Source organism: Mus pahari, chromosome 11 (genome assembly GCF_900095145.1).
Source record: "Mus pahari chromosome 11, PAHARI_EIJ_v1.1, whole genome shotgun sequence".
Lineage (NCBI taxonomy): Eukaryota > Metazoa > Chordata > Mammalia > Rodentia > Muridae > Mus > Mus pahari.
The window spans coordinates 72,334,464-72,356,261 of NC_034600.1; the positions used below are offsets into that span (position 1 = coordinate 72,334,464).

The 21,798-nt window shown below is 49.0% G+C and overlaps 1 protein-coding gene across 4 annotated transcripts in view; it reads right to left on the reverse strand.

Moving 5' to 3' along the window:
* Otulinl (OTU deubiquitinase with linear linkage specificity like) overlaps nt 1-15,237 on the reverse strand; it is a 27,637-nt gene extending 12,400 nt beyond the window's left edge. For 3 of the 4 annotated variants that reach the window (XM_021208572.1, XM_021208575.2, XM_021208573.1), the window contains exon 1: nt 15,097-15,237. In XM_021208572.1, coding sequence (XP_021064231.1) covers nt 15,097-15,157 — 61 coding nt within the window. In that variant the 5' untranslated portion in view covers nt 15,158-15,237. Of the gene's footprint in view, nt 1-14,553; nt 14,582-15,096 lie in introns of those variants that run through there. The other variant, XM_029544014.1, reaches the window with a different exon arrangement.
* Nucleotides 15,238-21,798: the final 6,561 nt, after the last annotated feature.

Consider the following 21,798-nt stretch of genomic DNA (forward strand, 5'->3'; position numbering starts at 1 on the left):
TGAGTTCCAGGACAGCCAGGGCTACACAGAGAAACCCTGTCTCGAAAAAAAACAAAAACAAAACAAACAAACAAACAAAAAAAGAACGCTCACTGCTCTTGGAAAGGACCTGTGCTTAGGTCTCAGTGCTAAGGTATTTTTTAGAAAAATGGAACATTGCCTACGATTTGTATGTACAGACAGACTGATTCTTTTCTCCCCCCCCCCCCCAATATGAGAGATGAAGCCAGTGAGTGCCCAGAGCATGCTCCCTAGTTTTGCTGGCACTCTTTGCAACAAATGTCCAGTTCAGCAGAGCGGGTCCTGTGAGTATCGCCTCCTGCACATCCGGATGGCTCTGCACTCTTCCTTTACAAACACTGGATTGGCAAGCACTCAGCATTCACTACCAACGTCCCCTCAGGAGTCTTGGCAGCTGGTCTTTAGGGATAGTTCAAGAAAAGAGGAAATTCTGGATCAATGATCTTACACACCGTCAGTCCCGACAGGTGCTGGCTTCCAAAACAGGTCAGCGAGCACCCCTCGAGCTGCTCCAGGAGGACTCAACGCTGGGGAGGACTGCTAGCTTCAGGATGTATGTCTGAACTAATCCAGAGAATGCGCTTCTTCATCGTGCACAGGGCAGTCACGTTTCTTCTCAGTGACGGGCCTTTTTACAGCATCTGAGGTAACTGACAGGCTGGTGCTTCTGTGTTTGTGTCAGGGGGGGGGGAGAGAAACCAGGTCCGGCCCTAGACACCCCTCATCTTTAGATGCCGCCTGGTATGTGTGCTTTGTTCATCCAAGGTACCAGCAGCCCCTTGGAGCATCTCTCCTCAGAACGAGGCCTTTCCTGACAGCCTGCTGAAGATAACGGTTCTCTCTGTTTGCTCTGTCTCGGTCTCTCCCCCCCTCCCCGCTCCTCCCCCGGAGTCTGTTCCTCTGTCCTCCTCTTTCTCTCCTTTCCCTGTCCCCAGCCTTTTGCCCTTATCCTCAAAATGAACCCACCCAGAAAGCAGGTGTGGGAGCACCTTAATGGGAAACAACCCAGACCACAGGCCTGCCCTCCTGGTCTCCCTTGATTCAGCCCACCCACTGTTCAAACTAGCAGGCTTGCTGTGACAGTGCCACACAGAGCACACACACACACACACACACACACACACACACACACACACGATACTCTGACTGTAAATATCTTCTCCTGTCCTTCCTCTCTCCTCCCTCACCGCTCCCCCTCCTGTAGCAGTTCACTCTTTCAGATTATCCTTTTCTTTTTCTTTCTCTGCTTTTTACATATGAGAGAAAACACACAATGCTTTTCAGCTTCTGGCTAATTTCACATAGCATGATGCTAGTTTCATCAATTTCCCTGTAAATAACATGGTTCTATTTTTTATGGCTAATGTGTGTATATATGTAAACACACACACACACACACACACACACACACACACACACATTTAAAGTCATTTGTTGACTGAGAGAGAATTAGCTGACTCCACACCTCACATGCCCACATTTTTGGGATAAGTCACTTAGGCCAAGAAGGGTAAAGGCTCATAACAACGGGGTTCTGGTGTGGGCGTGAGGGTGTCATTCAGAGGTGGGTAGGATGGAACTCTACAAGACAACATGTGATCATTGTATGAGGCAGACGTTAGGATCTACACAAGCTGTTCTCTGACACTGTCAGTAGGAGCAGGGCTCCTAAGTCAGAAGAGTAGGAAAGCCAGGTAGAACTGTGTCTACACTGCCACAAAGTAGCTAGGACCGTTCTGCATGGATTACATCATTCTTGCCTGTGAACCTCAGGGTGCCACAGAGGAGCCCCAGAGTCCTCACAGGAACCTCCGGCTGCCTTCATCTCTGAATCTAGCAAAGATGACAATAAGACATGGGCCCCGGGACACAACAAGGGCTTAATGTATGCTTGTGTGGGTTTTCCTTTCACAGTGCAGAAGGCACAGAACTGCCGTGGGGCTTTCAATGTCAGCGGAGTGCTGGCCTCCGTGTTTTTCTCACTAAGCACACAGCAAACCCTAGCGGCTGTTTTCATTGTGGTTACTATAATCACCTTTGCTTTGTAGATTAGAGAACTGTTAGAGAGGAAAAGATTAAGCAGCCACCTAATGGGGGTTGTCCAATAAATGGCAGAGCCAATATTCAAAGGAGGGAGCCGTGCAGTTCTGGAAGCCGCCTGCCTGAGCACTCGGCTGTCCTGTCTGTCCGTTAGGAAGCTGGGCGGGTTTTCAGATCAGTCCCAGTAGTAACCAGAATTATGACTAAAAGAAAACGGATATTTAAAACCTTCTCTCAGCTGGACACTGCACTTTGCAGGCCTGAAAACTTGAGTTTGAATTCCCCATAAAAGCTGGGCACGGCCATAGGTGCCTGCAGCGCCAGCACTGGCAGAGGCAGGCAGATACCAGCAGCTTACCCGCTAGCCGGCCTAGCCAAATAGTGAGCTTCGAAAAATAAAGAAGCAATCAGCAGAGGCAGACACCTGACATCCTGTTTTGACCTATATATGTGTGTGCAAAAGCTTGCACACACAAACACACACTCACACGCACGTTCAAACACTCACACTACTTTTTCTAGTTCTAGATCCAATACATAGATTAGGCTCGAAAAAGACAAAACGAGAAACCGTAACAAGAGCCTGCAAGAACGTCTGAAGATCATTGTGATGAACCACGGCTTAGTCAAATACCATTTCTCCAAGCACAACTGAGAGAGGAGAACATTTTGGACATAAAAAATTTCAGAGGTGCAGGGCAGTGGTGATACACGCCTTTAATCCCAGCACTGGGGAGGCAGAGGCAGGTGGATTTCTGAGTTCAAGGCTAGCCTGCTCTATAGAGCAAGTTCTAGAACAGGCAGGGCTACACAGAGAAACCCTGTCTTAGCGCGCACACACACATACACACACACACACACACACACACACACACACACACCTAAAAAACAAAACCAAAAAAACAAAACCAACCAAACAACTAAAAAGTAAACGAAAAGGCGTTGTTGTTGTTGTTGTTGTTGTTGTTGTTGTTGTTGTTGTTGTTTCAGAGGGTCTCTTCCCACCAAAGACAGTTCTGCGGCCACCAACTTGCATTCCTTGCCCCAGAAAGGGGTCCTGTCAGGTCACAAGTGGGACTCAGGAAAGCAGAGAAAGAGTCAAGACAATTCTCTGCCTCCACAGACAGTCTTTCCACATGCTATGAGAACGAAGGGAGGTGGGCAGCTCAAGCTCAACAGAGAGAGCTCTGGAAGTGTGGGAAGCCAGAGGAGGCTGCAGAAAGAGAGGGTGCCAGGAACTGGAGATTTTTCAAGACAGGCATGAAAAAGCAAAATTCCCTTCTCATACTTTTGTCCTGGACTCTTGGGCTGCAGAACACAATTCCTTTCTTTCTTTTTCTTTCTTTCTTTCTTTCATCTCATGTATCCCTGACTTCCAGGATTAGAGTGTACCCCCAAACAATCTGAAGAAACAGGCATTAGGCTCCTCGAGGAATTACAGCAGATGTGTAACCGATCTGTGATCACAAGACAAACAAGACCACCGGTTGGAACTATAAGAATGAGTTGAGTTTGGGTGGGTTTGTGCGTGTGTGAAAATTCTTAGATTTTTTTTTTCTCCATCCTCTACAACATATCAAAGCTGAAGCAATTCAAACATTCAAACAGGAAACCCAAAAGGGAGGCAGAAAACACTGTCTCCTGAAAACAAAACGAAAAGACGCCGACAAGCCAGAATCAAAGTGAAGATGCAGAGCAGATCGCAGTCGGGCAGCCTGAGGCAGGTAGGTGGTAACCTGACCATCCTGGTCTCTCACGGGAGTTCATCAGTAACCCTGCCTCATCGAAGGCCTTCCAGCATGTTCTAGAAAATTCTTTGCTTCCACAACCACATGACTACCACCAGAGTCTTTCATCTCAACTACTTCCTCTCCCAGGGTGTTTTGCAGTGCTAGGGACAGAAGCCATGCCCCATCATGCTAGCCAGACACACTCCACCAATAAGCTGTGTCCTCAGCCCTTTCCCAATCTCACCAAACAGGCCAGTATCCATACCATGGCTGGCTCTCATTACACACCACTGCCTCATCAACCTGCAGCCCCATGGCCCCCTGAGCAGCGGTGGTACATCAAGGGCTATCTACCAGGAAGAAGATATACAATTTGACCTAGAAGGCAATGTAATTTTAATGTTCGACATAGTAGAGGAAGCGCTGAAATCGATCAGGGTAAAAAATCTTCCCGTTAAAAAAGTATGGTGTGTTGTTAACGCCACACTTAAATTCAGAAGCAGTGTTCTCAACGGGGTTGTGTTGTGGTTGGGGGAAAGCGGTCGTAGTCACTCAGTGACATGGTAAGGGCGTCCTTCAGAGAGTGTCTACTTCGCATCACAGGTGTTAAATCTGCTCAATTAAGAATGGCCAGCCCTTCCCCTTAGAGAAGCAATAAAGCTAACAACAGCAGGACCATTTCATTATCTCCAAGGAAGAGAACCACTCAGTCAGTGGAAGGGTTTTATCTTGAAAGTCATGGGCAGTAAAACATGAAACCTACTCAAGCTGGTAGAGTCTCTTCAGAGGCAGCAGCTCTTACCCTGGACTCCAGTTGGAACTGAAAGTACCCATAATGCACCTGGATACTGCTTCCTGCCCGAGGCAGGGAGGATCCTGTGTGTGCTTCAAGAACACCCCAAGTCAGAACTGTCTCACTTTACCCGGCAAATCTTAAAAGCGACCTGTCATCTTAAAGATCAGCTTGACTTCCTAAGTGTGGTCCGGTTCTGGCCGCCCACCAGTGACAAGAACACAAAAGCTGTTGAGTATAGACAGGCTAATTTCAAAAACCAAGCAGTCGCTGCTTTTCTGTGAAACCGCAGAACTCCAGGAACGCTTTATCCAGCCGAGCAACGGGGTCTGGGAAAGGCGACTGACTACATAGAGAATGAGGTAGAAATCACACAGCCTGGACGGCCCTAAACCAGTGGTTCTCAGCCTGTGGTTCACAACCCCTTTAGGAGTCAAACGACCCTTCCGCAAGGGTCCCATATCAGATACCCTGCATATCAGATATCCTGCATATCAGATATTTACATTACCAGTCATAACAATAGCAAAATTACAGTTATAAGATAACAACAAAAACAAGTTTATGGTTGGGTGGGGGTGGGGTGGGGAAACCACAACGAGAGGAACTGTATTGAAGGGTCATAGCATCATGAAGGTTCAGAGCCACTGTCTGAAACCGTGATCTAGTGGTTAAGGTGATGAGGCAGGGTATTAAAATTAAATGAAGCAGCAGCATCCCACCATGAACCACACAGCAAGGTCTCTGCTACAATCTCCCCAGCTCCCTCAGGTAACCAGGGTTAAGCTACCTGTCAGCTGGGAACACCCTCCCTTTTGTAGGCGTCTACTTCCCCTTCCTGATCATTTCCCTATTGATAAGTCTGCCTTCCTTCTAGCTACACAGGCTAAGCTGCTCCTGCAGATAAACCACTGTCCCAACAACGAGGGCACTGGCAGAGGCTCCCAGACAGATGGAGCCCACTGAGGCAACCTGGGAGGGGTGGGGGCAGGAACAGGGCTGAGAAGCATCGAGGTCAGGCTGGAGAAGGCTTCCCTGGGCTCGGAGTATGACCTAAGGTCACCGGATAGAGGAGCGAGGCAAGACAACCACACCCCAGTGGGGCCATGTCTCTGCCTGGTCCCCACCTCCTTCTCTCTGGCTTCACTCCTTCCTGACAGTAAGAAATCTAGAAGAGTCTCCTGGGTTGCTCAGCTCCAGCCCTCCTCCCTGCAGAACTGACCGACCTATAGGCAGGAAGTCTAGGCCTACTCTCTGAGAGGAACTTCTGGCATTTAGGAAGTGATCACAGCTAAGGAGGAGTGAGGAAGTTCATCCAGCCACACAACCCAGACAACACAGGTTCTATCTGCCCCTGCACTGAATCGGTGCTCATCGGTGCTCTCTTCAACTCTCCAACACTGGTGCCTAACTTCCCAGTCAGTACATGGGATGGGCCGTCTGCATCACGTGTGCAGGTTCTGTGCCTTTAGAGCCAAGCAGGTCCCACAGTTTTTCCCTGTTAGGTCTCCCGTGACTTACTTGCCTGTGTAGGTCCACTCTCAGGCTCTAACATTAAGCTGCTCTGTTCAGGCACTCATTTGGTGAGAATGGCTAATGAAGTTACACTCTCATGGTGGCAATCCCGATCCCTGGGGACTGTTGCTAATGGCAACTGACCCTTCTGATTGGCTGTCTTTCCCCAAGTCTCCTTTTTATTCTGGAGCTAGTGTGGGCTGACATTTAAAAAAAAAAATTGATAGAGGTATCAGCTACTTCGAAACACCTTCCACAGCTTATCTTACTGGTAGGGGATATCTATGTCCTGACAACCACTGAGTGAGAAATCCAGGCCCCCAGACTTGGGAATGGAACAGGAGAAGAAGGGCATGTCCTCTAAGGAGGAGAAGGGCGTGTCCCCCATGGAACATTCCTAAGCAAAGGCCCCAGGAACAGGTTGAGTAGCCAAGAATACAGGTGCCAGTCTGTGTTACAGCAAAGCGCCTCCATGGAACACCCAAGCACACCCTAGGACTTGACTGAGAAGTCAATGTGACCCTACAAGCAGAAGACCCACGGGCAGAAGACCGGCTGGTCATCTTTTCCACCTTTCCCTTCCCTTCACTATGGACTCATCCACTTTACAGACCCCCATGTTCCTGCTCGCCACAAAGAAGCCTAAGGCGTCAAAGGCCATTCTGTCTACAGGGCAGCACGTCAGTACCACCTCGGGGCTTTTTAGAAATGGACTCTTGAGTCCCTCTGACATCAAATCTGTGTCCTCAGCAGGATGACCTGGGGACCTTCATGCACACTGATGTCTCAGGCCACTGTTAGGGGACAGCATCAGGCTGGGTTCCCCTGGGCTGTGCCCATCCTTCTCTTGACATTCCCAGGGGATTTTAATGCACTGGCAGTGCTGGGCAACAGAGCACAAGGGCTTCCTCCATCCCTGGCCACTTCCGTCCCCTCAAACATACCAGACACTGGTTAAATGCCAAAGTTACCCTGAGGAGAAGTAAGCCCAGATGACAAGGAATGCCACACCCAAGAGCTCCAACTATGGCTGCCTGTCCCCTGTTTTGTGCTCCTTCCCTCTGGCCAGCGAGAGGCTCGCTCTGCTTGCATGTAGCCTGTTCTTTAGGCAGGAGCTCGTCCTAAGTGACAGGGAACTTTCCCAGGGTAGTATGGAGGGAAGATGCATTACTGTGTGTGAGGCCTGTTGGCAGGGGACAACTTGTTAGCATTCTGTCTAAACGCCACCCCACAGTGGCCTGGCAACAGTCAGGTAGGCCTGACACATAATAAAAGGAGCTGCTTGCCCCCTCCTCGCTCTCTTGCTTCCTTGTTGCTTCTTCTCTTGCCCTCTTGCTCTCTCCACGTGGTCATGGCCGGCTTCTACTTCTCTACTCTCTCCCTCTCTCTGCCTTTCTCTGCCTCTACTACCCTCTTAACTCCCCTCCCTATGCCCTGAATAAACTCAATACTATAACATTGTATGGCTGGTCCTTCAGGGGGAAGGGATGCCTTGGCATGGGCTCCGCTGAGACCCATTCCCTTCCCCCACACCTCACCACACCCCCATAGAACATACCCCCCTCTCTCTTTATCTGTTTATAAACACATCACAACTCACCCCGATATTCTTGGGACTCTCCCAGAGTGAGTCCTGAAAGTCTCCCATGTGAGACATGCCTGAGCTCCAGGCATGTCAGGATGGCTGGTTCCGAAGGGCCCCTCCAGTCCCTCTCTCTCCTGCACAACCCCCACCCCCACCCCCAGCCCCTCCCAACTCCTACTTTGCTCATGCTCTTCCCTCAGTCTGGAACATTCTTCCACAGCCTAGGTCACACTGTCTTCCAGCTCCCAACTCAAATGTCATATGTCTGGCCCATTCCCAGCCCCGGGGCTCAGTAAACCCACTCTCTTCTGCAGGGCACATCATGTCCTTTCCCGGTTCTTGACAGTTTGTTTGTGTTTGATGGCCTCCCTCCCTCCCTCCCTCCCTCTTCCACTGGGGACATTGTAAGGACTAGCAGTGTACCCATCCTCTTCATGCCACAGGCCCAGAAGAGATGGTTAATAAATGCTGGCTGAAAGAGCCCATGCATCTATCTGTCAGCTCTGGATCCAGGCCTTTGGTCTCCATGGCACAGATGACCAGCTTGCTCTGAAAAATCTGTTCTCCCTGCCTTCAGAGACAGCACCGAAATCCAACTGGGACCATGGCTTCTCTCCCAGAGAAAAGGCTCATTGCGTCCTCTTTGGATGCTGGTTTGGCGGTCCTCAGTGGACTCTGTGAAGGGGAGAATGTTCAACTTTTTGACGGAGTCATCCAGCTAGACATAGTGGAGAGCTCTTGTAATCTCAGCACGGGGGGGGGGGGGTGCAGTCAGGAGGGTCAGGAGTTCAAGGCTATCTTCGGCCACATAAAGAGATCGACATTAGCCTAAATTAAACAAAGCCCTATCTCCATCTCATCAAGAGAGAGAGAGAGAGAGAGAGAGACAGAGAGAGAAACAGAGACAGACAGACACCAGTAAGGGCTCCTCAAGAGTGGTTGATTCCTCCCCCTTCTTCCTCTCTGGTAAGTGGAAGGGTGATGACTGAGGCTCCGCAAAGCGACCACCGGCATGGGAGCCATGTTCAGTGTAGACACACAGTAGAAGGAACCGAGGGAAACCAGAAACCATCTGTAAAGAAAAGGCCCTGGACCAAGGACACCATGGGCCAGCCCAGCCCTGGGGGCTTCCTCTGTGCTTCAACAGAGATGACAAACACTCGCCTTCATCTGATACTGCGCTGCCACTCCAGGAGAGCAGAACCTGGCCCGGTGGCCCCTTCTAGTCCTGAGCGTGCATGTGAAAAGCCTGAGGAGGCACCAGTATGTCTCTCTTCCCTTAATTAGACACCCCACCTAAATCCAGAGAGGAAGTGAGAGTATGAAGTGGTCACCTGGCAGGAAGGTTTTGACATAGTGGGATGAAGGGGGAACTTGGAGTCTGGCCCGAGGGAGCCAAGGGCCCTGGACCTCAGCTTGGGAGGCCAGTCTGTCACCTACCGCCTCCCCTCTCCAGAGGTCTCTTCCCTTCAGTGGGTTTGTGTGTTATGCAACAGAGAGAATCACATTATCACACAAGGTATGGGATTTTAAACAGCTGTGAACTGACTGGCCTTCAGCTAAGCTCAAAACATCATTCAAAGATAGCCCCACAGCATGGATGCCCTGGGTGTGGACACAAGACCCAGCCAATCGGGATAAATGGCAGCACAGCCTCGACCCTTAGAGGGGCAAGCTTGCTTCTGTAGATCTGACCATCAGTTGTCTTGAAAGCATTGGTTCTGGTAAAGAGCCTCGTGCACACAGGGAGGAGAAAGAGGGAAAGAAGAACTAAGGGAGGGGTTGGGGTGGGGGCAGAGAAGAGGAACTGCCCTCAATGAGGTCTGTCTGGGAGGAGACACGAGTCTGAAAACACCAACAGCAGGAGGAGGTAGGCAACCGTCGGCCATTGTAGACATCAGCCAAGTGTGGTCGGCCATCGTAGACATCAGCCAAGTGCCCACACTTGAGCTGAACAAATATTCAAAACACAAAGTAGATGACCGTACCATGGATAAATGATGGAGATACTTTCCATTGAAGTGATGCTTACCTTCACAAATAGCAGAAGGGAATTCCTGTGCCCGAGCCCCACACGGGACTCAGGTACAAAACGAAGGGACTCGGTATCTGAATTGTTAAGTCAGGAGTTCAAGGCTATCTTCGGCCACATAAAGAGATTATATTTCCATTTCAAGGTGAGCAGCCCACCTAACCCTCATCTACACTACACCAAGCAAGAGGGCACGGAGTCACCACCACTGCCCGTGCAGTCTGCACCTCACTCCGCACTTCACTTGGAGCTGGTGGCTGACTGCATTCAGCACTGGCTCCACATCTCATCCACTCCCTCCTCCCTCACTGCATCCTGCTCGCTGCAGAAGTTAACCCATCCAAGCGGCTGTTTCAGGGGCACCGTTTCCCTGTAACTTGACACAGCCCGAAGGCAAGCTGGGGTTCTTCCTGTCACAGATCATAAAAGATATTTTCTCGACATTGCAGCTACTATCCTAAGACCGAGGAACGCCAGGCTGGAGAGGACTTAGTTCACTTCTGTTAAACTTGGGAGACTAGGCACCGGAAGAGACAATCTAGCACTGACCTAGGCAGCAAGCTTGGTGAGCTTCCACCACCAGCTCTATGGCCACCCACAGACCCACGCCACTCAGAAACTGGTCTGTATACAAGATGGTTGTCCTACCTCCACGGAGGACAGAGAGCTCATCTCCATGGTGATGGGACAGGGGAGGTTAGTACCCACCTTTCTCCCCCTCTCTGAGAGAGGGGGAAGAGAGAGGGAGAGGAGGAGGGGAGGGAGAGGGGGAGGTGTGTGTGTGTGTGTGTGTGTGTGTGTGTGCCATCGGTTGACATCAGGTACCTTCCTTAATCAAGCTCAGGGACTCAGAGAGCCTGCATGCCCAGCAGGCTCCAGGGATCCTCCCACCCCCCCATCCCCCACCCTCCCCCACCCCCATGCCTCCTGAGCATCTCTGAGTACAGACAACACCACACTGCTCCTGGCTGTTTAAGGTGCATGCTGGGAACTCAGGACCTCCTGCTTGTATGGCTGCACTCATCAACTGAGATTTCTCCCAGCTCCCTCAGCCCTAGACTTTCAATGACACTCCCCTTCTGTCTCAGCTTGGGGTGGGGGGAGGGGGGCTGCTTTCCAGAGAAAATGTGGTGGCCACATGGTTAAGACAGCAACAAATGATCTACTATGAAATCCATCATTTAGAAATATGTCCGCCATAATATTTTATGTCCTGCACTTCCTGGGATTTTTATTTCCTAGGACTCCTGGCAACGGTAACGACAGATGGTGTTCCTCCATCTCTTAGAGGTAAATGTAAACTTTTTACCATCTTTTTAATTTAAACACGATGCCAACTGTCTGTCATTCCCCTGAATAAACTGGAAAGTTGTTGGATGGTTTTTTTTAAATAGACTATATCTAGAAGAAAGGGATACTAGGAAAACAAGAACACACACACAAACTTTTCTCCTGATGTGTTAGAAAGAAATATCAGTCTTCCATGAAATCAACTGCAATCAAATAAACGGACACAAGAACTCACCATGTAGACCAGGCTGGCCTTGAACTCACAGAGATCCACCTGCTTCAGACTGTTGATGCTGGGATTAAAGGCATGTGCCACCATGCCAGGCATAACTTCAGTTTTTGAAAACAGTTTATCTAGGTAACCATCCATTCATTGGATGTCAAAGGGACAGAGGGGAGAGGAGTGCCCCCGGGTGGACACGTTCATCTGATGACTCCTGAACACTGGTGCTTTCAAGAGCGACATAGAAAGCACCGTAGAGCCATGGGAAGCTTGGAAGAAAAGACAAAGTTTTACAGTCTCTCTTTTCTTGCACACCCGGCCTGTCAGCCATCTCTGTCAACACACTGGCATAAAAATGACAGCCTAGGCTCTCCCTGAGAACAGGTCCAGCGAGCTGAAGAAGCTCTCACTAGGAACTGCGAGGCCTGCATAGTCAGATGGCAGGACCGTTTCAGAAGACGACCAGGCAGGCGGGTGGCTAAGAATCGGCCGTAAGTAAAGACCCGGGCTGGTGTCTGCCTCCTAGAACGACTTGGAACTGGAAGCCCTCCACACATCTACCATGGCTCTAAACGCCACAGAATGAGAGCGGGGAGAATCACACAGAACTCCTTTGCCTCCGTTGCCAGTGTCTCCTTATGTAGCACCTCGAGAACACAGCGAGTGCCCACCACTACTGGGAGGAGACCAGCATGACTCCGGACAAGTCAGTCAGCGTGCTCAACCCCACCTGAGGGCCAAAGTCTATCGGGTAACCCAAGAAGACATTTTTCCTTCAACAGCTACACCAGCAAAGAGTCTCTGCCTAGATAATGCATCAGCTTTAAAACAAACAAACAAACAAACAAACAAAAAACCATGCCATTGGCTAGTCATCCCATAGAAATAAGAGAAGTCTAAACATGGAGCAAACAAATAGCAAAACATATCAACTATATAGATCCTTGGTTTTATTTTTTTATTATTATTTTTTTTAGATCCTTGGTTTTAAAACATGTCTGTCTGTCTGTGAGTCTGTCTGTATATCTGTGTGTGTGTCTGTGTGTATAATGCAGTTGTAAGTCCTTAAACCGTCTTTTTTTTTTTTTTCTAAAGAAGGAAAATATTTCCCTCTCCATTAGAGCAAGACTTGGGACTCCCCCAGCTACTTGCACTCCTCAGGACAGTTACTAACGGCCTGAGCCCCCCGCTTCCCAGGCAGCTCCCCGAGGTCAGAGGCTTTGCTCCAGTAGAAACGCCCACCCCCGTGGTCCCTGTGGACGTAAAGGTCACACACGCACACCATGGGCATCACTATGGGCATCACTCCTTTCTAGGCTGACAACCATTCCAGTTTGCCTCTCTCCATGAGCCCAGACATGCTCACCTTCTGGATTCACCTCCCTGCCTAGAGACTAATGTGCTCACCCGTGGAGACAGCGTGCCTAGGGCAGGCGTGACACATCTGCTCCACACACGAGGTCAGTGACTGGTGAAGGGCTTGGGCAAAAGGGAACGCAGGATATTCGGAAGGCAGTTTTTAACTGGGGGAATCGTCTAGGTATGAGGTTGGGATCTTGGCCGGACAAGTTCCCATTTAAAGCAGTTTTGGATCCGAGGGATGAACACTAAGTGGCTTCATAACCGAAGGCAAGGATGAGAGTTATAACAGCAGCACTGAGCATTACAGAGCTTTCCATGGGCCGAGGACGACCAGAACAACTTTAGATATAACACGTGAGGGAGACTAAAAAAACATACTCATTATTTTCTAAATTTTTGGCTTAGCTTCAGAACACACTCCCTAGACAAAAATCCTTACCCACAACAGCAACATTAACAGAAAGCAAAACTGCTTCAGAGGTGGCTGCAATGCCAGACGTGGCTCCTGGTATTCCCCCATTACACACCAGGCCTTCTGCTTCTCCGTCCCAACACCGAGGGCCCATCCAGGAGCTGAGGAGCTAGCTCCTCACCACACAGCGGAGCACGTGCGCGCTGCCAGCGACAGCGCACACGGACGGGACCGTGGTGGATGATAGCACAGCCACGGCTCACGCCCTCGAAGAGGGAAGGACCGTGAAGTAAGATAGCTGGAGGTGAATGTAGGGGAGACAAGCGTCATCCTCAGATACAGAGGTCTGCCAAAGAAGGCCGGCTGATTTTACAGCACCATGATACCCGCTCTGGTAGGTGATGGTGGCTTCTCTGAGGTTTGGAGCACTGGATGAAATGACCTTCAAGATGTCTCATCCTTGTCCAATATTCTGATGGGGTCTCTCTAGTAACACTGTCCACAGATGTGTGCCCCCGTGGGTTTTCAATACAGAAACACGTTTAACAATAGTTAAGAAAGAACCCCTTCTCCACCTCCAAGAATCCTATGGGGGCTTCTTCTCTTTCTCTTTGGTTTCTGTCAAGGTTGACTAATCATCTTAAAAGTGAATCTATGTCTTCCTTTTAGCAAATAGTTAAGAGGTATGCCAAAAGGTTGTCTCCATTTCAGCTCGAGTGAGTGACTTTAAGATCACTGGGTCTTTTTGTTGTTGTTGTTTTGGTTTGGGTTTTTGATCTGTTCTGACAAACAGAACCAGCAAAGATGATCTCCTATGCTCCTAAGCCCTCCCTCGGCAGTTATATTCGGAAGGGAAACGTTTTCCACACTCTGGTCCTTGAATCTCTCTTTGTCCTGCAAACCTACAGCAGACCCCCACAGACTGAAACAAATGAAAGGTCCCTCTCTCTCCCTGGGCTCAGAGCACAGACACGCCTTGGACTTCGTGCAGTGAAAGGAAACGCTCTTGGTGGTTATGTTAGGCCAATGTAGGCATTCTGCAGTCTCCCAAACTAGCTCTTTCCCAGTCATGCCCTTACCTCTGTTTCCAACTTTCTTTTCTCTGCCAAACTAAGGGAAGAAAGGAACAAAATAAAAAATGTTCAACTGGATACACCCACAGGAAATATTTGGCTAATTCTATAATAACCTGAGGAGCATAAAGGTTAAGCAAATGATTTCATTCTCTAAACTTCTGAGACTTGGCTAATTTAGTCACAGACTAGGCAAGGCGAGGCCGTCGTAATTGACTTGTCCAGCCCGCATTTCACGAATGGCTGATGTCTTGAATAGTTGATAACTCCTACCCAGACAGTCTAGGGCAGACTGATGACCAGACCTCGTGTCCTGACTCCTAGAACGGTGCTGCTTCCCCTACACAACACAGTGCTGTGTCAGAAGCTCCTACTAGGATGGAGAGCAGCAATTAGGGCACATTCCTGGTGTCCAACAACCCCATTTACGCACCCAAAGAGAGAACACACACGGCTCAGATTCACTACTAGACTCACATTCCTTGAGTGGTAGATGGAGAACACAGGATCCAGCGTGTGGCCCAACAAAACCTAGAGAATCACAGACACGGCTGAGGGACCGGAAAGATAGACACATTTCATCTCTAAGGTCTTTGGAGAGGACAGACCACTGCTACCCAGTGGAGCAGAGGCCCAAAATGCAACAGCGATCTACTGTCACCCTGTCCCGTTGGTGAGCTTTTTTTTCTTCTTCTAAAGTCAAGAGTATTCTCTGCGGTTTACAACTCTGGTTGCTGAAAAGGTGTGGGCCACATCCTCTCAAGGCGCAAACCCCGGTAGGTAGCGTAGTTTACAACCAAGTTGGTTCTCCCCAGAGGACACCGACCGGCTTGTCCACGCGCCCGGGTGCTCCTGGACAGACCCGCCTCTCTCCGATTGCCGGAGGCTCAGATGCAACCCACGCACAGCCATGTGCGCGAGGTGTAGCCGTCCCCGCGCCACAAGCACCCTTCGCCCTCCCTCGCCCACCCTCCTCCGCCGCCACGACACCCTCCGGAGACTGCTCATCCCGGCGCCCACCTGAGGTGGTCCGAGCGCGCTCCCGCTCCCGCTCCCGCGGCGCGCTCCTCGGCGCCTCCATGCGGGATGCGCGCCTCCACCCGCGCGCACCTTCCGCTACAGCCCGGCGCCCCGCTCGCTTCCCCGCAGCCGCAGTCCGGAGCTCAGAACTGTGACAGCCGCCCGTGCTCCCGCCCCCACCGCCCCGAGCGCAGACTGACGCACGGCGCCACCACTCAGAAGCTGGGGTGGGGTTTGGGGGCGGAGTCTGGGGCGGAGCCTCCGCGCGAGGTTGGCTTGGAGGGCGCGGGGGCGTGGAGAGCTCGGAAGCTCAGCGGTGTGAGCGCTGCGGAGGCGGCGGCTCTGCCCGTGGGGCTGCTCCTCCACGCTCATCCTGGGCGTTCCACCGGTTCGGATCCGGAGTCCTCTCCGGAGCTCTGCATCAGAGCCAGCGAACTTGGGCAAGAGGCTGATGAGCCAAGCGATCGATGCCTCTTACCAGCCCGGGACAGCTTGGTGCTTCGGTTTCCTGTTCACTACAGGACAAACCTGCTATGTCCGCGCAACTGCACCCGGGGCTTGTTCCACTACGTGAGGCAGGGCTTCCTCGTCTTTCTGCATGGGTCAGCACAATTGGCTAATGCGTGCTTGGAACTGTTTAGGGACGGAACAAGAGCATTCTTGACAAAAAGTGGTTCCATAAAGTGATTTCTTAATTGTTAAAAAAAAAAATACAAAAAGCTAACAGAAAAAGTAAATGGCCTAACAAAAAGATACATGATCTTTTTGCTTTTTTTGCTCCTGATTTCCTTGATGGACCCCTCCTTTTTTCCAGAAGAAGGGGGGAGGGGAAGGGGGGAGGAGGAGGAGGAGGAGGAGGAGGAGGAGGAGAAGGAGAAGGAGAAGAAGAAGAAGAAGAAGAAGAAGAAGAAGAAGAAGAAGAAGAAGAAGAAGANGGAGAAGAAGAAGAAGAAGAAGAAGAAGAAGAAGAAGAAGAAGAAGAAGAAGAAGAAGAAGAAGAAGAAGAAGAAGAAGAAGAAGAAGAAGAAGAAGAATTAAAATCTCCATGAGTACTCCCTTTTTCTCCAGTGCAGACAGATTCCAAATACAATAGACTAGCATGCAGACGATCCTGGCAGCCTCTGGAAAAATAAGCGCCATAACTGAAGAAAGATGTGTAAACAGCCCGGAATTTCGTGTGAGTTCAATAGCCTTAGGGCTATGTCAACAAGTCATTGAAACAGTGCAAGTCTCTCTGGATCTCAGAACAAAGGATCAAAAGGATCGTAGATCTTTAGTCCTGCCTCAGAAATCCCTGTCAGACCAAAAGCCTGAGATAGCACCAGACCAGAGAGCTGGCACAGGACTTGTGGTCTGCGTGTACATTTTCCCTGTTAGTGTATTTCACGCATCCCCGCATTTGCTCGTGAGATTGGTAGTGTAACCCGGGTTCACTGAGGCCCATCTGGTGCCAGTGCAGAATTCAAACTAAGGTCTGACCTCAGTCACTCAAACATTTTTCAGCACAAGTTTCACAGAGCATGGTTCCAAGCTTGCTGTGTTTAAAAATCTCTTGTCCAACTCAGATATTTAACATTGAGGGGGCCGGTTTTCTACAGGCATAAACCATCCCTTGCGTGTCTAGGGGCCCAGTACTCCCACGAAATTAATGACTGAAGACTTAGGCCTGCCTAACATAAACAAGGTTATGAACAGTGACCACAACAAATGGCCTGTTCTAGAAACTGAAAGAACGGAGACTAATTTCTTGTGGCATGATAAAATTTACTGGACTCCTTCAACTACAAAACAAATTAGTCACCCAGTCTCCCTCCCCACCTCATACAAAATAATATTTATGAACACTGCTGTTTATACTGGCCTAAAATCTCTTCAGTTCATCCACATTTAAGATTTCATGGTTGTCTCTAAAGTTCCGTTCTGTTCCCCAAGCGGAGTGGACAGCCTCTTAGGGTGATATTTGAAGACCTGAACCTTAAGCCAGACCACCATGCTTGCCTGGACACCAGCCATGTGGTTTTCATGTGGTTAACATGTTTTGTGCCTCACTCTCCTCACCTGTAAAATGGGACCATAAGACTGTTTTCTCTTTTCCATGGGAGTTGAATGTGAACAACCCTGTTGGGATGATGCTTTGCATATAAGCATCACATTAACATTGGTTAAAACAAACACGTAGAGATGCCTGGTTTGTTTTCTGGGCTACCCTTGTGTGATATACCAGGCCTTAACAACAATGAGATTGGATGCTTTGTTTGTTTGTTTATTTGGTTGGTTGGTTGGTTTGGTTGGTTTGGTTTGGTTTTTCCAGACAGGGTTTCTCTGTGTAGACCTGGCTGTCCTGAAACTCACTCTGTAGACCAGGTTGGCCTGTTTGTGTGTTTTTAAGAAGAGATCGTCCGTGCACCCTTTTGTAGGACAAACACTGGTCAAGAATCCTTAGTGCTGAGCTCACAATTTGAGTATTTAGGAATGTGCACACTGAGGCTATAGAGACTAAGCTCAGCAAAAACTTCACGTCAACAGCCTCCCCTCAGATCTTCTCACAAATCTAGCCACCAAAACATCCCACCTGAGAATGCCCACAAGCAGAGATGTGCCGAGAACTGTGCTCTGAGACCTCAACTGTTACCTTGGGGCCGTCAGAGTGACTATCTAGGGCAATGACTGTAAAGGTTAGCTGCATGACAGATTGTGCCCAAGTAAGAAGGGGGAGGGGAAAGGGAGGGGGGAGGGAGAGAGGAGAGAGAGGGAGAGGGAGAGAGAGAGAGAGAGAGAGAGAGAGAGAGAGAGAGAGAGAGAGCGCCTGGGTAGTAGTTCTCAACAACTAGCTCAACGAAGAGTTTGTTTTTATGACCATTTGAACTCTGACAATGGGATGTGAGTGGCCAGGACCACTGAAGATGGGGCCTAATGCACTTTCCATTGCTGTCAAACCATGCATTTTATTCAGGGTGACTTATTCATGTACAGCCTAGCCCAGGGCTAGAACAGGATGATTTTTTTTTCATGAGAGCAGTTAAACCCGTTGTACTTTGTTCCCATAATCATTACAAATCATTTCTACTCAGAGTTAGCCAATAAGTGAGACAGGTACCTTTAAGGACCAACTCCCACATGAACACTCCTTCCAAGAGTCCTTTCTTTTATGTTTAGATAAAACTTTATAAGGTGAGCTGGTATACACAAAGGCATTCCTGTCCATTCTAGCCTTTCAATCATGTGCTCTTTGCCCTTCAATCAAGCATGTCCCTGAATGTGTCTAGTACGCTTTCTTCTTAAGTTGTGATCTTAAACGGAACGTGTTCACACAGGTATCCCTAACTGAGCACACTTAGACGTGCGGCCAGTGCCAAGTGTTTTCCTCTATGGAGATGTATGTGTGCAATATGTAAAGGCTCCTGAAATAAAAAGCCCCACGCTCCCTTTGTGGGAGGAGGGCATTGCTCTGGAAATAGCTCCCATGTGCCCCTGGCTTGTCCCAGGGCTAAGACATTCTCTACTGTGCTTGGCTGTCCCATCCTTGGAGTCACTAACATGTGAACTCATTGCATTTGGTTACAGACTGGCTTCTACTTCAACATCTTCCTCAAATAGGAAATTTGCAAAGGGAGATGCAGGGTCCGTTGTTACGATTTGCATACTGAGGACCCAATGTACAATGAACTTCTTCAGTATTCAGGGAATGTACTCCTTGATTGAACGTGTGAGTAAAGGCCGTATCAGGCTTCCAGCCAAGAACCAGTGAAAAGTTCCACCTTACCCTCACTTCCAACGGTCTCAGCCGCGATCATTGTCTTTGCAGATGGACAAGACAGGCAGACATAGAATGTATTATTTTAATGGGCCACCAAGATGGCTCAGCAGATAAAGACATTTGCTACCGTGCCTAAGATCTGAGCTCGATCCCTTGGACCCAAGTAGTAGGAGAGACCCTACTCCTGCAAGCTGTCGTCTGTCCTCCACACAGGACTCTACGACTCACCTGTGCACACATATGCATGTACATGCGTACACACAAAATAATCAAATAAATCTAATTAGAAACCTTTAAAAAGTATCCATTTGAGTGCCAGTAGGTACGTGGTTCACTGGCATTCAGAACATTCACATTGCCCAAGTGTGGTACAAGCCTTCATCCTAGCACTAGGAGAGCTAGGCACATTTCTATGAGTTCGAGGCCAGCCAGGTCTACATAGCAAGTTCCAGGCCAGCCAAGGCTACAGGGTGAGACCCTGTCTCAGAAAATGAAAAGTAACATTCAGACTGATATATATATATATATATATATATATATATATATATATATATATACATACACATGTATGTATATGTATATATTCCTCTGGAGAATGTCAGTGCAGGTCTTTGGACCATTTACCAACTTTATGAAATATCCTCGCTGTTAATATTCCTGCATTTGAGAATTTGAGACATCTTCTTTTTTTCTCCTTTCATTCTTTGTTGTGCCTTATCTCATTATCTCTTATTTACATGAAGTTCCTGAATCACTGAAAAAACCTTCTATACCAAAATCAGTTCAGGTCACTGTGTTTGTACTAGAGAGCAAGCAGTGTGTAAGTCACGAGGTAATAAGGGCAAAGCTGCTACTGAAATACAACCTGGCTCTTGTAAGGGCACCAAGTGTCACCCCTTTAATCCTACAACCTCCATTTAGATAGGCACAATCACTGTCCAGTAATAGACAGAAAGCAGAAGCACAAACACCTTACTGTATCATACCCCAGGTCATGCGGCCTGCAAGAACAGTCCAGGATTTGAACCGTGCTTCAAGGCCACATGGAAGGTATTCCCCCCAAAATGTCAATCCCTTCCTAGGAACTCAAAAATCACCAAAAGCCACATATGATCATCTTCCCAAGATGACCAGTGACTAGAACACTGGAACACCCAGGAATCCTCCAGTTCAGGATTGGTGATATTCAATGTCACAGCTTAAAGGTGGACAGATGCTGGGGGTGGGGTGAAGCCAAGATCCAGCAGGGAGAAGCAGAAACATGAAAGCCAAGGCACGGCCTATAGAGGAAAGCAGAGACCCTGGAACAACAGCAAGGCAGGGCTGCCCAGCGGTGACCGTCAGCTGCTGCGATGGGGGCCTGCCACCTGTCCCAGCGAGGCTCTCGGGGCACCATTCCAAGTGTGTAACACACTAATTGTAAAAATGTGTTCTGAATGTTGAAAATCACAAGTCAAGTAAGTTACAACACTGCTGTATTAGCCTTTTACACCTTAGCACCCATAAACCTTGGCTCTTAGAGCAGCTGTTGCTAGGAGAGAAAGCTTAAGAGCTGGGTGGGGCATGGGGGTGTCTACTGGGATCCCCAAGAAGAGTTGGAAGATGTGGGAGTGGTGGGTGGAGCACTTTGTGACTTAAAGGCACTCCAGAACAGAACATAGGATTTAAAAAAAAAAAAAAAAGTGGTATTTTTATGAAGTTGGATTTCTTCGTTCTTCCTCAAAATCTTGACACCTGTGCTGACTTGGCGTCTCTGCAACTTAGATTCTGGTGTTGGCAGCCCCTGGCTCTGGACCTTTCCAGTTGGCTCCTCCAGTCCCAGTGGTCTCAGAGATCCTTAAGAGAAGCATTTGGAACCACTGACGACGAATGCTCCCTCTAACTTCTCCATCCCACCCCACCGGCTGCCTCGGGTCATCCCTGGTCACACTTAGGACTCCCCCCAGGTACTTGTCCAAGTCCTCCAGAGCAGGAACAGAGGCGGTTCCCTCTAGTCCTCCTGGGTGATGTCTGCCGTCCCCTCCGTAAGCACTTCTCCTGAGCCTCTCCCTCACCACGCTGACAGGGCTGCAGATGTGTGCCTTCCCGCCCTCTGCCAACAGGCTCAATTCTCAGACGTTCTTGTCAACACTGTCACCTCCCAATGGATAACACTTCCTCTTTCATGCCAGGCAGGGACAGCAGGAGTCTGTCCACAAGAAACACGCCAGCGAAGGGAGAGCATGGCTAAATGCTCTGACAGATGAAACAGTGTGGAGAGAGGCAAGATCTACAGTTGCGAAGAAGAAACCCGGTTGGGCTCAAGCACTGATTAAACAAAAGGCATATTTTTAATATCTAGTCAAAGAGGAACAAGAGAGTGCAGCTGGTGTGGTTGTCTGCTTCACCCCACCCCAGTTTTCAAGTTGATCCTGGAGTCAGAGAGAGACCAGATTATACTTCTTCTCTGGCCTGCTTACTTGGGGAGACCCCTTGGGAGGACAAACTTCATTCATTGTCCCGCTTTGCTGGCAGGACAAAGTCGGCTTCAGAGCTGATGATTAAGAGAGAGAGGGTGCAAGCAGCGGTAGGAGATTGCAGCCTGGAATCTTGTAGCTTGCTGCCCTACAACCAGCTACTTGAATGACGATGGAAAATCTTCATCCTTCATGGGCCCTAGTTTTTTTGACAGGATAGATAGATAGATAGATAGATAGATAGATAGATAGATAGATAGATAGATAGATAGATAGATAGACAGACAGATAGATGGACAGACAGATAGATAGATACAGGGTAAATGTGATAGATGATAGATTAGATGGCTAGATCGATACATATATACATAGATATAGATGATATACAGATGATATATGATAAATAGATATGTAATGGATTATAGATGAGAGAGAGAGGAAGAGAAAGAAAGAGAGAAAGAGAGCGAGAGAGAGCAAGAGAGAGAGAGA